The 14,433-nt window shown below is 43.2% G+C and overlaps 1 protein-coding gene across 1 annotated transcript in view; it reads right to left on the reverse strand.

Annotated features, from left to right (window-relative positions):
- The window catches only part of dnah9l (dynein, axonemal, heavy polypeptide 9 like), a 35,344-nt gene that overhangs the window by 7,312 nt on the left and 13,599 nt on the right, over nucleotides 1–14,433 (reverse strand). Inside the window, exons 38-74 of the mRNA XM_035635873.2 lie at nucleotides 13,738–13,932; nucleotides 13,263–13,340; nucleotides 12,615–12,747; nucleotides 12,117–12,244; nucleotides 11,812–11,960; nucleotides 11,540–11,690; nucleotides 11,258–11,389; nucleotides 10,980–11,153; nucleotides 10,684–10,888; nucleotides 10,297–10,462; nucleotides 10,072–10,174; nucleotides 9,576–9,713; nucleotides 9,295–9,396; nucleotides 8,930–9,091; nucleotides 8,559–8,642; nucleotides 8,071–8,180; nucleotides 7,776–7,938; nucleotides 7,538–7,661; nucleotides 6,888–7,030; nucleotides 6,613–6,774; nucleotides 6,261–6,320; nucleotides 5,996–6,169; nucleotides 5,741–5,887; nucleotides 5,426–5,539; nucleotides 4,900–5,043; nucleotides 4,292–4,474; nucleotides 3,826–3,831; nucleotides 3,495–3,596; nucleotides 2,647–2,781; nucleotides 2,349–2,522; nucleotides 1,992–2,124; nucleotides 1,755–1,857; nucleotides 1,366–1,488; nucleotides 1,027–1,231; nucleotides 686–850; nucleotides 378–518; nucleotides 11–181 (exon numbers count right to left, since the gene is read on the reverse strand). Coding sequence (XP_035491766.2) covers nucleotides 11–181; nucleotides 378–518; nucleotides 686–850; nucleotides 1,027–1,231; nucleotides 1,366–1,488; nucleotides 1,755–1,857; nucleotides 1,992–2,124; nucleotides 2,349–2,522; nucleotides 2,647–2,781; nucleotides 3,495–3,596; nucleotides 3,826–3,831; nucleotides 4,292–4,474; nucleotides 4,900–5,043; nucleotides 5,426–5,539; nucleotides 5,741–5,887; nucleotides 5,996–6,169; nucleotides 6,261–6,320; nucleotides 6,613–6,774; nucleotides 6,888–7,030; nucleotides 7,538–7,661; nucleotides 7,776–7,938; nucleotides 8,071–8,180; nucleotides 8,559–8,642; nucleotides 8,930–9,091; nucleotides 9,295–9,396; nucleotides 9,576–9,713; nucleotides 10,072–10,174; nucleotides 10,297–10,462; nucleotides 10,684–10,888; nucleotides 10,980–11,153; nucleotides 11,258–11,389; nucleotides 11,540–11,690; nucleotides 11,812–11,960; nucleotides 12,117–12,244; nucleotides 12,615–12,747; nucleotides 13,263–13,340; nucleotides 13,738–13,932 — 5,082 coding nt within the window. The remainder of the gene's footprint in view (nucleotides 1–10; nucleotides 182–377; nucleotides 519–685; nucleotides 851–1,026; nucleotides 1,232–1,365; nucleotides 1,489–1,754; nucleotides 1,858–1,991; nucleotides 2,125–2,348; nucleotides 2,523–2,646; nucleotides 2,782–3,494; nucleotides 3,597–3,825; nucleotides 3,832–4,291; nucleotides 4,475–4,899; nucleotides 5,044–5,425; nucleotides 5,540–5,740; nucleotides 5,888–5,995; nucleotides 6,170–6,260; nucleotides 6,321–6,612; nucleotides 6,775–6,887; nucleotides 7,031–7,537; nucleotides 7,662–7,775; nucleotides 7,939–8,070; nucleotides 8,181–8,558; nucleotides 8,643–8,929; nucleotides 9,092–9,294; nucleotides 9,397–9,575; nucleotides 9,714–10,071; nucleotides 10,175–10,296; nucleotides 10,463–10,683; nucleotides 10,889–10,979; nucleotides 11,154–11,257; nucleotides 11,390–11,539; nucleotides 11,691–11,811; nucleotides 11,961–12,116; nucleotides 12,245–12,614; nucleotides 12,748–13,262; nucleotides 13,341–13,737; nucleotides 13,933–14,433) is intronic.

The following is a 14,433-nucleotide window of genomic DNA, read 5'->3' on the forward strand; positions in this document are numbered from 1 at the left end:
ACACTCGAACCTGGAAGGCTAGCTGTGCGGTGAAGGTCAGCTTGTCTCTCTCAAATAGTCCCCTGCTGATATAGTTGAAGGTGGAGTAGGTGACACAGTCTATAAGTGTGCGTACTCGACTCTTCACGTCCACACAGGCCTCCGCCATCTCAACCGCCTTGTGGAAAACCACGTTGAAGGCCTGAGAATAAAAAAACGGATTCGTGAATTTGGCAGAAATGTCTGATTATGAAGTGATTGATGATTAAGTGATATGTGAAGTGATATATTTTTCAAGATTGGCTGTGCAATCTAAATTACGTATTATATGTGTTTGCAGCGTTGGATGAGAGCTTCTCTCTGGACTGAGTCGGTTCTTAACTTTCTCCTCTGGTTACCTTAAGGCTGAACTGGTACATGGGGTTTATCTTGTTGAGGTCATTCATGATGAAGTAGAGCAGAGAGGCTCTGACGGCAACAGGACGGTAGTGCTCTCGAGCTTCATTTATCTTCACCTCATTCACTTTAGCTTCCAGGACCTGAGAGCAAGGGGTGAAAGGGACGGGGAAGGATGAATGATAGGAGATAAAACAAACAAAAGGTGAGGCGTAGGAGGAGGGAATTAAAGTTGCGCACATGCTCCGGTATTTAATCCATGCAGTGATAAACATTAACACACACACTGTGAGCTCCAATCCCCTGTCACCTTTATCTCAATCTCAGCAGCGGTGTGCTTGGTGGTCTCCAGCTTCTCCACCAGCACGTTGTCACCCAGGAAGTTGCTCTCGGCAGCAGACAACCTGGACAGTAGCTCATCCTCCAGCAGCTTCAGATCAATCTTGAACATGTTCTGCTGTTTGGTCAGATCACTCTGCAGAAAGATTATGTGACACTTTAAAAAAAAAAATCTATTCATCACTGCCATTATTATATAGATTACTAAAAAAAAATTACGGTGTACAAGTTCAACAGCATTGTGTTGTATGTAAGAGAGGTGAACCAATTGGCTGTTTAATGAAGGGGGAAGAAGAGCCCAGTTTATCCCACCTTGAGGTGCTCGAGGTCAGGTCTCTCCTGGTTCACAACCTGGGCCAGGAGCTGGTCCTCCAGTCCATCCCTGGTCACAGTAAAATTAATAAGGGTGGTTTGGGCTTGGATTTCAGGCTTGTAGTGAGGATTGGCCAGTTTAGTGTGCAGGATCAGTCTGAAGGCTGGGTGGAAGACACACTCCTTGTCCCCAACCTTTATACAACTGTTAGGGACAGGGATAGAGAAAAGGGTGAGAGATGAAACAAGAAAGGAAAATGCAGAAATGTGAGAAAAGAACGTGGTTGTTTTGGAGAGTTGATTGTTGTGTACAGATGCACTCATGCGTCAGTGCATTACCTGCCCTTCTTGATTGTGTGTCGTCCCAGCAGAGGATCAATAACAGGGTCGATGGTCTCCAAGAGGTTCTCGATCAGGACAGTGTCACCTGCCACTACGGCCTGTTCTATCACATCGACGTACCTTGAACATTTAAAATACACACATGAAAATGTAATAAATGAGAATCACACAAATAATGTCAGGTCTCCTCCTTGGAGAAAATAATAGCACTGCTGAAAAAACAACAGCAGCCGTGGATACTGTAACAGAGGTGTACCAAGTGATAACGGTGCTGAACAAGCTTAAATACTTCCTGCAGCAGCTTCATAGTTTCAACAGAACATGTTTAAGTATAGTATAGAAGCATTTCAGGTGTTGTGGAGGTCATACTGGGAGAAAACACTCACCCTCTCTGTCCGAGGCTGACAACCTTGAGGCTGCTGCCATGGCGACTCTTGATCCACTTGATGCCCTGGAGCTGAGGGTCAATGAGGAGAGGCCAGCGCTCGCCTGAGGGAAAAAAAACATGAAACCAAACAAGGAGATTTATCAAAGCAAATCAGTTTGTATTGCCTGTGGGTTGACTGGGGAAAGGGGACCAGGGTGATGTGATGTGCAGTGGTGTATTTAATGCCATTACTCACAGTTAGTGAGGATAGTCGCGTTCTGAGTGGACATTTTGTCCCCTGGTAAACCTTCATTGTTCCACTGGGCCACCGTTGCGTCATCAGTCAGCATTGACACTGGATCTAAGCCCTCTGTCATGGGGATGGAAAACTGATGGAGAGATGACATGGAGACAAGAGCTAAATAAGAACCTACGATTTTAAGCAGAGTGAGGGAAAAATAGAGGGAGTGAAAAGCGGTTTGTAAAGAAAAGATCAGAGGTCAGATTTTCATAACAAATCACAAGATAGCCATTAGAATTTAGAAAATAATAATCTTTTTGCAGTCAAATGACTCAGGGACTCAGGTGAATTAGGTGTTTTGTAGATTGTGACCTTCTGGCTGCGCAAAAACGGCATCCAGAGGTTGTTCAGCAGCTCTTGTCTGTACTTCTTGGAGAAAGAACCGGCGTAAGAGATGAAAGCTGCGGTGAGGAGGACGTCGCCACACAGCGTCTCCTCCTGTTCGTGGTACTGAGCCACCGAGTGGGCCCAACGCACATTCTCACTCTGAAACAAACACACGGAGCGCTGTAGGTAAACCATAAGAAACACAACACACTGCAGAATACAAACTATCACAAATCTAACGTGATCTCGAATCGTCTAATGGTCACTGCTGTGCCGACCTCACCTCAAGCCCTTTCACCAGCCGATTGGCTAGCTCGATTGTCTTGTTGGTGCGGTTGACCTCTTCCTGAAAGCGCACTTTCTCTGACGTGGCTTTCTCAAACGCTGCTGTAAGAAGTTCCAGGCTGCTGTCCAGCTCCTAAAGAGAGAGGAACAGAGGAAATGGACGGACAAAAATATGATGACTCAAACCACATAATAACCTTTAGATGCTTTCACACATGTACTGACAGACGTTAAAGTTTCCACATTACCCAGAGGAGTTGTATGTGTGAATGCAAATGTCAGTTGAATTGTACATTAAACAGACTTTTCCCTACTTGCTCACTTGTACGAGGTCTGTTTTTTTGTCTGATAGCGGCTGTGTGTGAATAGAGCCGGTCAACGCCCTGTGAATTCACATTGTGTTGACATTTCTATCCTCTCGCTTGCGGCACCATTGAATGGCGCAGGTCTCCTTGATGCTCTACCTCGACTCCACTCCTCGCCTAAAACCAAACAGAGCGTCTCCCGTCGGCAAGGATGTGTGTCACACACATTCTTCGGCTTTGGGCTGTAAAAGGGCATCTCCGGACAATGTCTGGACCTGATCCTGCGGATATTTTCCCGATTTCATATGTGAAATCATTATTTGTCTATGGGGAGGAAATAATCATTGACTGGTAGCTCAAGGAGCTGGAAGAAAAGAGGAGAAGTGAAACTCGTGGTAGTGTAGAGATGATCAACTGGCCTATAAAAGTCACTGCAACAAGTAAGTGCAATCCTTCAGAGTCAGTTGGACCTATGCAAAGAAAGAAATAGGGACAAAAAACAACGAATTAAAGAAAAAAGAAAGGATCTGATCAGACTTACAGAGAGTTTCTTTCTGATGGCCTGTAATTTCTCAGCAGCCTCGGCCAGATCAGCGCTGGCCTGGGACAAACACATCCTCTTCATCTCTACCTCGCAGAACACCTGATGACACAACACACACACACACACACACACACACACACACACACACACACACACACACACACACACACACACACACACACACACACACACACACACACACACACACACACACACACACGCTTCTGAGAGAGCATCTTGACATCAATAAAAAAAAATCTCTGTCACCATATTGAACACTTCATATTTCAAATCCTGCAATAAAGACAGCAGAGAAAATTGTACTTACAAAAATCTATCCAGGCCGGCACAATAGTGAGGGAAACAGAAGATAAGCGATTAAAACAACCAGAACATAGTGCGGCACAGTGAAACATCACACAGGGGCAAAGCTTGGGTGACTGTGTTTACCACGTAGACATTATCGGTCGCCTGTATATTGACAACTGCCAACATATATTTGGCAACCCCTAATAGGGTTTTGACTGAGAGAACGACGGCATCTGCGATGGATTAACTAGTGGACAATATCCCCAATTGCAAAAGCTCTGCAGGAAACACGGAGAGCGATAGAGAGACGTTCTCTGGTATTATGTTGGAAGAGGCACAGACATGGGGGATATTCTACAAGCACAGATTACTGTAGGTAAAGCAAACCCCCTTCCTGGGTGAGCTACCACCACAAGTTGGATCTAATATTGTGGGAAACCCTGGTGACGCAAAATATGTGTGACAGCTGGTGTGAAAGTGAGTACCTCATGGAAGCGTATGATGTTGATCACCCAGGCACAGAGCCCCGCGGCAGCTGAGGATTTCTGCCGCACAAACTCGGGGTTGAACTCGGGGTCACTGAGGTACTCGTCTCTGACACACCTCACCGTGGCCTCGGGGACGTGCTCTTTGTCAAAGTTCACCAGAGCCTGCAGGAAGTCATCCACCTGCACGTGGCATTTGTGTGCAAGAAGTGTATGCGTGCGTGGATTAAGTACAAGGACATAACACAGTCTCTATATATAATATTATTTGATTCACAATGGCAAGTAGGAAGAAGAACTTTCTTAAATCACTGACATAAACTATCCTTTTTAATCTGTTGTCTGGGCCAAGAGAGCAGCAGCACACAGAACATAAACCATAAAACCTTGTAGTAACACACAGTAGGTAAATCAGGAAAGGGAATGCGTCTAGCACAACAACAATCTAAAGATCTAGACAAGAGACGAGGAATTGCAATACGTTATATTGAATGTGAAGCCGTGCTATTTCAACAGTTCGGAGAATTTATTTGTGATGTACATTTTGGCTTTGTGTTAGCAAGCCATTAATCTGAGAGACACTCCGGGACGGCACTGTGAAATATCACCTTGCTCATAACCATCTTGGAAGCCTTCCAGCTGCGGTCTTTGGGGATTCTGCCTTGGGGAGCCATGAGCACCAGAACAGCTGCCGACACGTTGGTGACAATAGCCGGAGGGTTTGGGAATGTCCTCAGCTCTGTCAGGTTCAACTGGATGACACACACGCGCACGCGCACGCACACACACACGCACACACACGCACACACACACACACACACACACACACACACACACACACACACACACACACACACACACACACACACACACACACACACACACACACACACACACACACACACACACACACACACACACACACACACACACACACACACACACACACACGCACACACGCTCGCGCACACATACTTTCATTTGTAATTGACACAACCTTTGAGCATGTTTTTTCTTTGTTTATTTGCACTGCTAGCTTTGGGAGGGCACATAAAATATTGAATGTAATAAAACACATCAGTCGCAGTGAAAGGATTCAGGTCTCTGTGTTTATTGTGTGTACAAGTGATTTACCCTGTTCAGTGTATTGAGGGCTGCATTAGCCGCCTGCAGGGCGGGTTCAGCCTTGGCCAGGTCGTCCTCAGTCTCCTGCTGCTGTTTGGTCACTTCAGCTTGAATTGCTGCAACCTCAACAACCACAAAATGAATGCACTTTGAATGGATTGCCACAAGTTTCGATAATTTCCCGTTACCACTCCTTGTGCCTCTGTCCTCTGGGTTCTTCTGGATGAAATCATATTCAACGTATTTCTAAAAATCGAAAAGATATATGGCTCCTTGTCTATTGATTTTCTGCTTGAGAGGCTGTAGAAACACACGCAGTCAAACCTTTTGCTCCTCGGCGTCAGCCACATCCCTCTCTTGGTTCAGCTTGTCCGTCTGCTGTCCTATCTTAGCAATGAGAGCTTCGATATCTGTGTTCCTCTGCCACAGCTCCACCTCCTGCACTGCCAACTTGGCCTTTAAATCCTCCACCTGAAAAAAACAGGCGGTAATAGGAGACATTGACAGACTTCGTTGTTAGGTCCGTTAACTAACTGTGGCATGTATTCGGGCACCACAGTGCACGTCACTGTATATGACCTGTGAGGCTGTAGACTGCAGTTTCTGGAGGCCATTCTCTAATCGTTCCATCTTCTGAGTCAGCTCCATGCGCTTCTTGCCCAGCAGGTTGCCATAGAGCTTCATAAACTCCAGGAAACTCTTGGGGGTGGTGTAGTTGAAGTGCTTCTCGTTCTGCTGGTACTTGACACTCACCTGGAGGGTGCAGTAAAACCGGAGACTGAGCGATGATGTCAGAGAAGATGTCAAGTGCGGTTATCACTGAAGGTGCGTTGCAATAACTCACCTCGTTGACACTGGTGTGGGCATAAGAGATGAACTCACCGATAGAGGCCCTCACATTTGGCTGCATTGGAAGAAAACACAAAAAGATTTATGGATTTATCTTGCTGGCAGCAACATTTTAATATACTTAATTACACTGACAAATCTTATGATATTTCACACGTGCCACATCATTTTTTAGTTTGCTCATATTTATGGATATGACTGGCATGCTACTCAAATTTCAACATTTTCTTCCAATATTTATAATACAGCTTCCTATTTTTTAACTCCAAAAGAGCAAAGGAAGCAGATGATTGTTGAACGAAAGTGTGTGTGTGTGTGTGTGTGTGTGTAAGTGAAAGTGTTGTTACCTCTAGTCCAGGTATCTTCTCTATGAAAGTACAGCTGACAGACTGCAGGGCCAACTGAGGCCACGGATGGAACCAGTCGATTGCTGTGCAATTCACCAGAGCCGGAAACTTCCGTGCACGTGTCCGCAATGTGAATCCGACTGGAGAGAAACACAAGACGACCTGCAGGGCAGACGTGTTTAAATAAAACCAGCTTCAATGATGATGCCATAACTAACATGGTTATCCACATAATACTACAATTATCATACGACACAATAAGTGATGTTTCAGACCTTGAGTTGTCTTCGTATCCTCTCAATGAAGAAGCTCCAGCAGTTGTCTCTACTATCTATGAGCCCCAGTCCTCTGAGCTCCATACGGATGGATGTCACAATCATGTCCACTTCTTCATCGCTGAAAAGGTCTGGAATATCCCCTACAAAAACAATGCAGGGTATATAATTCTTCCTATTTGTACAATGCGGCGTCTCTTCTTTCTGCTCTTGATGACATTTAATACCTTTGAATGACAATTACTTTGCTCGCAGACAGTGTGCTGTGTGTAGCTGCTAACACTCAAAAAGTCATACCCAACACACTCAAAATCAGATTCATACGCCATCTTATCAATGAAATATAATTCAGTGCAAGCATTTGGCTAGGTCTGATGTTTCACCCGCGACTCTTATATGTCATCAGTCTGTTTGAAACGGACAATGGAAATTAAATTTGGCTGATGAAATTTTCACTCAGGAGACCGTTATCGGATTCATGTACTGAGGCCTTTGATTGTTTAAATCTACACACAAAAGGTCTTCGATTTTGCACAGAAGAAAGTATGCTCATTCTTTAGATCTGACAATAGAAGCTTTAACCCACAAATGGAAAAATTATTTTGTTTATCAAAGGAGAAGAAAGCCATTCGAGGCCAGCTTAGCCAAACCTGAGGCCAGCATGTCGTTGATGAGCACCAGGAAGCGCTCGTCTGGAATCTGGGCGTCTGTATGAAGGAACACTGTCCCGATGTTCTTCACCCCCACCTTTATATACAATGCTGCTATATCACTCTGGAAAAGGGACAAAGAATACATAAATATGTCACCGAATAAATGAAGTGATAGTTATATTGAGGAGTGGAATGACATTATGTGTCCACCGTGCATGTGTTAATGTGAATTTACCTTAAGGTCGTTGATGCCATAGCCTTTACGCAGAGTGATCTGGAACACCTCCAGCATGCTGAGGAAGGCAGCCAGCCGACACAGACTCTGCTTCCCGCTACCCCCAACCCCCACCAGCAGGGCGTTACCGTAGGGGGCCTCCAGGATCCTACTGATCCGACACCTGAAAACAAACACCATAGTTCACAGCATCTTTGTGGTTTACATATGTGCACATTAGTGTGCCCACCCTCTTTGCATATCGGCAGATGGTATTTGTGCATCTTGCATACATGGGCCTTTAGGTGTTTCTTACACATGCTGAATGGCCTCTTCAAACAGCACCAGGTTCATGACTGCGTGGAGCTCATTATAATGCTCCAGAGCATCAGCCAGTGTCTTCTGGAGTTTCTCCCAGTCTGCAGCCTGACCGGATTGGAAAACAAACAAAGTCCAAGTCACTTTGTGGTTACCTTCCAGATTCATAATGCAATTAAGTTCTCATCAAGATGTGAGTCGATTAACTTTCAATTCAAACCCCCCCCAAAAAATGAAATTACTTTGCTCATGACAGCGCATTCATCCTCATTTATATCCTGACACATTAGATATGACAGTTGAATTTGTGCCATAAGGTCTTTGAATATGTGAGCTACAGACAATCCACACGCTAAATGGATTTAAGTCAAAAACAATTAAACTCACCCGTTTTTATTACCACAGTTAATAAAGAATAAATGGATTCTTGATTAACATCAACATGAAGTCCACACTGGAAAAGTTCTGACTAGCTTGTTTGTCTACCTGGTGATAGCGAGGCTCTCCCACTCCCTGTGCAAAGTGACAGTACACCAAAGGCTGGTGGATAAAGGTGGATTCATCTATTCCCTGGGAAAAAATGGTCAGAATGAGACATGAGACAAAAAAAATCTGAAAATGTTGAACATGCCACAGTTTAACTGCCCTTCAATTAATATAAATAGAGTCTTTATTCGGAGCTATCCAGTATGACACAATTTATTAAAAACTTCTATACATTACCTAAAAACATGTTTTCAAAAATTCTTGGATCTGCCACCAAAGGGTTGATGTGTTGATTGTAATTGGACATTCCCTAATGTTAAACATTTTAAAGATTAAGATGTTACCATATTCATACGTTCCTCGTTTCCCACCTCAAAATATCTCTTGCCGGTGTCCAGCAGGATTTTATCGAAGAGCTCCACATCTTTTTCTTCCATCAGTTTGTCAGAGTAGACCCTGGAGCTCTCATGGAGCCACAGGTGAACCAGGTCCATGGGGTAACGGATACACTCTGGCTGGGCAAACAGGATGCCCTACACACCAGGTCACGTAATACCAAGTGAGTACAGACAACTGATATTGGAGTTTATTTCCCACATTATCATCCCCACAAAACAGGAAATTGTAGTTTGATATTATTATAACAAGCTACTATGTATTTCATTAAAAGAAGGAAACAGAGCAATCATCTGATTTAGAGTAGTTGTGTGAATCTGAATGACTCTGTATGTGTGACCTGGAAGATGTTGGAGAGGTCTCGCAGGTTGAAGATGTAGTGAAAGCGTATGGCTGTCGGGAGGAAGTTCTGGCTGATTTTCTGGTGCAGACAAATCGCAGCCTGGATGAGCCAGAACCAAAGAGGGATATATGTAGAAATGGTTGAATAGGTACTGTCCCGGACAAACAGATGGGCAATGTCATGGATACATGGTTGATAAATTGAGAGACTGATGTTGCAAGAATGGGCTGAATAAGTGTAATCAGGTTTTAATGTGATGGTGAACACTGCAGCTGCACCTGTATGAGAGTTCCCACTGAGCGAGAGACCCCGTAGCTGAATCCTCCCTGAAGGAAATGAGCTGACAGGATGCTGGAGAAGATGGTGGCCAACGCATCAGCACCGGGAAAATGTACGGCAAACACTGAGAAATGTCTCTGGAATGGAAACAAGGAGTTTTAAGAATGATTTGCCGTTTGAAGTTTTAATGAGCTGATTTCATGTAGTTATTGGTTATTTATTTTGTAGGACTATAGACTCATAAAAACACATTGAAAACACGATAAACATATGAAATATATATATATAAACATGTATATATAAGGATTCAAAACGCAGAGAGAGTATAGACAGTGTTACGTGACAAATCCTAGAGAACAGTGACAGTATTGAGAAAAGAGAGGACATTGCACAGAACAAGTTATTTCATGGATAAAACAGAATAAATATTGCACCTTGCATTGCATTTTATTATCATATTATACTGCATGCACCTGTGTTCGTTCAAGTCTGTACCTGTAGTCTGGGGTTAATAGAGAAGCTTCCAGCTGTCGGGTTCATACAGGTAATATACTGGCAGTTATGGATTTCCTTCAGCACCAGTCGTTGTCTGTCATACCTAGAAAGTTTCACTTTATTTAGATTCCACGTCACCACCAAATTCTGTACACCCTATATTCACTGTACAGAAGAGGATTTTATTATTATATTATATAGACATTATAAAGTCTTCAGTCCTACCAGTGGTTGTAGTCAAGGTGCTGGCGTATGAGTGTGTGCGGCTGGACGGTCCCATAGACGTCCACCTTAGGCATGTTGAGGTCGTCAATGAAGTAGATGAGTCGCTTTGCAGTCGGAGGAGCAAATTTACGCCCAGCTTTCTTCTCCAGGGGCTTCTCCAGGACCCCTGGTGTCCAAACAGTGAACAAGACCGCTCATGAAAATGACAGAAAATTACTAAGTGATCATTTATACTATACATTTAGTAGAACTAACAGTGACTGTGGGACGATATCCGTGGCATTTTGGGCATCAAATTATAACACAATCTAACATTTCTTTTCTGACCCTCTATCCTCCAACATGTAAAAAGTAAAAAATATTTCTTCTCATTCCCGTGATCCTTACGCTGCAGCATGGCTGATGTGGTGTAGTAGTTGAAGGGGACTTTGGCCACCATGTAGTCCTCCTTCAGCTTCGCCACTTTATCAGAAACCAGGATGGTCTTGCCCACTCCTGCATTGCCCACCAACATGATCGGTTTGCCTCTCTGGAGGAGCAGGTCCATGAAGTAGGTCAGACAAATAGTTTCTGGGGTGTGGACCAGCACCGTCTGAAACAGACACCACATGGCCTGACTGTAGAGGTTGTCCGGAATCTGGTCAGTGAAGAGTGTAGATACAACACATATCATTATTACACACCTGTAAAGGAACATCAGGTTCCAGTTCAAATGGCATCATCTTCTCGCTCCAGAGAGTAAACTTCTTTGTCTCAGAGTCTATGAAATAGTCAAAGACCGTGCCCTGGGAAGGAAACTTCACTGCTCGCATCTCTTTAGACCACCAGCGGCTGAATTCGGCACGGTAGTCATTCAGCTGAAATAGGAGTTTGGGAAAAAAAAAATCACATATAATAACTCGAATGAACAAAGTAAAGCACTTAAAAAAATTCTTCAAGCAAGCACTCAGTCACCACACACATGATCCTGGAAGAGAGCTCCGCCAAAGGCCCAGACACAGGCGAAGACAAAGTAGATTTCATAGAGTTCTCGGGGAGAGTCGGCTGGAGTGTTGTCCTCAGTCAGCAGGCAATCCAACAAGGAACACAGTGTCTGATTGAGCAAAACACAAATCCAACGTCCGATGAGACAATATATAGTAACACATTCTTGACAATATGCAAGAAAAGAGCATAGATATTATATCATAAAAGGCATGTAACACAGTGGTTAAGACTCTTTGGCCCTGTTGTTTGTCCTCACTTGCACCATGCTGTTTTCTGGAATGGTGGTGATGGTTTTCAGGTTGCAGCGAACTTGTTCCAGGCAGTACGGCACATACTTATCAAAGAGAATGGTGAGGTTGGCTCGCTCCGATTGGGCCTGTCGCGTGTCTATCCAGCTTGTCACATAACTGAGAATACAATAAAAACACCTCTGCTTAACTTATATGCAATTGCAGAACAGTGGAGAAATAGAAGTCCATGACTTTAAATATGCATTTGTGTGTGCGTGTGTGTCTGTGAGCGCCTTACGAGCTCCAGCCAAGGTCCTGTGGGTTGACATAGAGTATTCCCGCTCTGGACACAGTAGCTGGAGTAGCAGCCTTCAGGTGAGAGATCTCAAACAGCAGACGCATGGAGGAGGACAAACTGATCCTCTCGTTACTGGCAAGAGTCAGTACCTGAACGGAGGAGAGGAAAAATTATGTTTGGCGGAGGCATAAAGCACCATGTGTGGAAATATAAGACACTGAAACTGAACCTGCAGAAAAGGACAAAATCCATCAACAGGTGGAATAGAAACGGGACAATATCAGAGAGTAATGATGCAAGTGCACCTTGTTGTCATCCATCACTGTGTTGAGTGACTCAATCCACATTGGGTCAATGTCTCCATCCAGAACAATCCATTTGGGTCCATCATGGGCCACTGAGGTCAGCTCTCTCATGGTGGAGGAGAACAGACCTACAGTAAAATGGAGAGTAAATGTATTTTTAACAGAGAGACAAAATGTTCAAAATAAAATTGATAATCAATTGTATTTCCTTTAGATTGCTCTGGTCTCAGACCACCCAAAATGTCACAAACTATCATTTAATGTATTAAAGCAAATCCATGCGATTGAATCATATTCAAATTATTCCATGTCTAAACTATTCAAACGAGCGCTAACTCTGAACCCAAAAATGACTTTAACAAATTATAATCGAATCTGGGAAGGGACTCGAGAATAGATGAAGGCCTTTGCTCCAAAATACTTCCAGCTTGACAGCAATCGAAAACTCAAAACAAACAATGGTGCCCTTGTTATTCGATTCTTTTGCGCACTCCTCACCATCTTTCCACTCCCTGGTAGCAGGGTGCAGGTATCCAAACAGCTCATCTGTGGTCACAGCTTTAGGGTTGATATCATTCCATACAGGCTTCATCTTCATGTTTGCATAGGTTCTGTGGAGAGTCTTCAAGATCTGAAAAAAAAAAAACCAAATCTATTTCACGATGTGCGCAGCGTCTCATCACTAAAGCAAATCTGTCATTATCAGGGTCTAGATAGTAAGAGAGAGATAGAGGGAGTGGATTTGTTCGCCACCTCTTCTATGTTTTTTATAAATCACAGAGGTAGAAAACTTCCTTAAACAACCTTTAATTATATGTGCTTTGAGTCTGAAGACAAAAGTTATAAGCCACCTCTTATATAAAGTAGCTGTGAAAACAAGTATCAGAAGGAGATGACATATAACAGATAAATCTTGAATTATCAGATGATTTGGTGCTATCACAGTTACCTGAAGTCGTAATACTTTTATCATGAAACTCAAAACATCGAAAGGCTCCACCTTGCAGCCTGAATAACAGTATTGGGAAGCATCATAAATTATATTTATTACTAAATCCCCCTGCTTTATATGTATGAGGGATGATTAATAGACAAATACTATTTCACATGTGGTTTCATGGACACAACAGTTATAACAAAGTTAACCTGGCTCTTTCCAGTTCCTGGTCCTCCTACGACAAACACTGAGTGCCTGACAGCCAGCAGCTCCTCCAGCTGGGTGACCTGTAGACACAAAAATAGGATTTCTGATCACATAAATACAAATAATTAGAAATTTACAATTCTTCCTGACAAGTCACAGACCTAATATAATCTTCATCAAGTTTCCAAAGGAATTAAGTTCTGAGTAAGTGCCTGAGTTTGCAATTCAAACTACAATTCTAGAGTATTAATTAATGTAAACACATTAATTATTTCTTATTTATCATAGTAATATGTGCATATTGGCCTGAGATGCATGTACAGCTTTTTTATTCATCCTAACAATTTTTTTGCGGCAAAAAAACCCCATATAAACTCTCCTGGGTGTCACTGACAAAAAGTTTTCAGATTTCAGATTAAGAATTTTTCACAGAGAAGAAGAGCATCTGCATTTTAATATAAGGTTAAAATGAGACACCTTGAGTATGAAGTTCTCTTCAGGCTGCAGGCGCAGTTCACTGACTGACTGGCGAACAGCGTTCTCCAGCTCAGGGTCTCTCTTCCTCGGCACGTCCAGCTGAGGAAACAGGTCACTGATCAGCCCAAGGAATATGGGCACGTCACTGGTCACGATCTTAGGCAGGTTGAAGTCCCTCAGTGCACGCATCAGCACCTGGGAAGAAAATTAAGGTTTTCTTATTGTAATGGAAATGCATCTCATAAACTCAGGCTACGTCCACACTAATACGTTTCTGTTTTAAACCAGTATTTTGAAATGAAAATGATCTCCGACCAGACAAGGCTTTCAGCTCCATGTAAGAATGAATCCATGCTAACACATCTGCAAACACATATCTCATGATTATTCATGTACACTGGGCTCTCGCATGACAGTGGAAACAGGATGCAAAAAAAATAGGATTGTCTATTTGCAGTTGATTGTTCAGTTGTGGAAAATAACAAACTCGCATCCTGGGTCTGGCTGCAGTGAAGTCGGGAGGATCGCAACGCTGATTGGCTCACGTAACATCACGCGAATCTCGCTCAAGATCAAATACGTCAACTCAAGGAGGTAAAGCTAATGATGAAAATTTCACTGGTGAATTTTGACTGCTGAAATATTTGCTTTGTCTTTGCTCTTAACTATTTTCAAAAGTTAACTATTAAGAAACAA

The sequence above is a fragment of the Scophthalmus maximus genome, chromosome 5 (assembly GCF_022379125.1).
Source record: "Scophthalmus maximus strain ysfricsl-2021 chromosome 5, ASM2237912v1, whole genome shotgun sequence".
NCBI lineage: Eukaryota > Metazoa > Chordata > Actinopteri > Pleuronectiformes > Scophthalmidae > Scophthalmus > Scophthalmus maximus.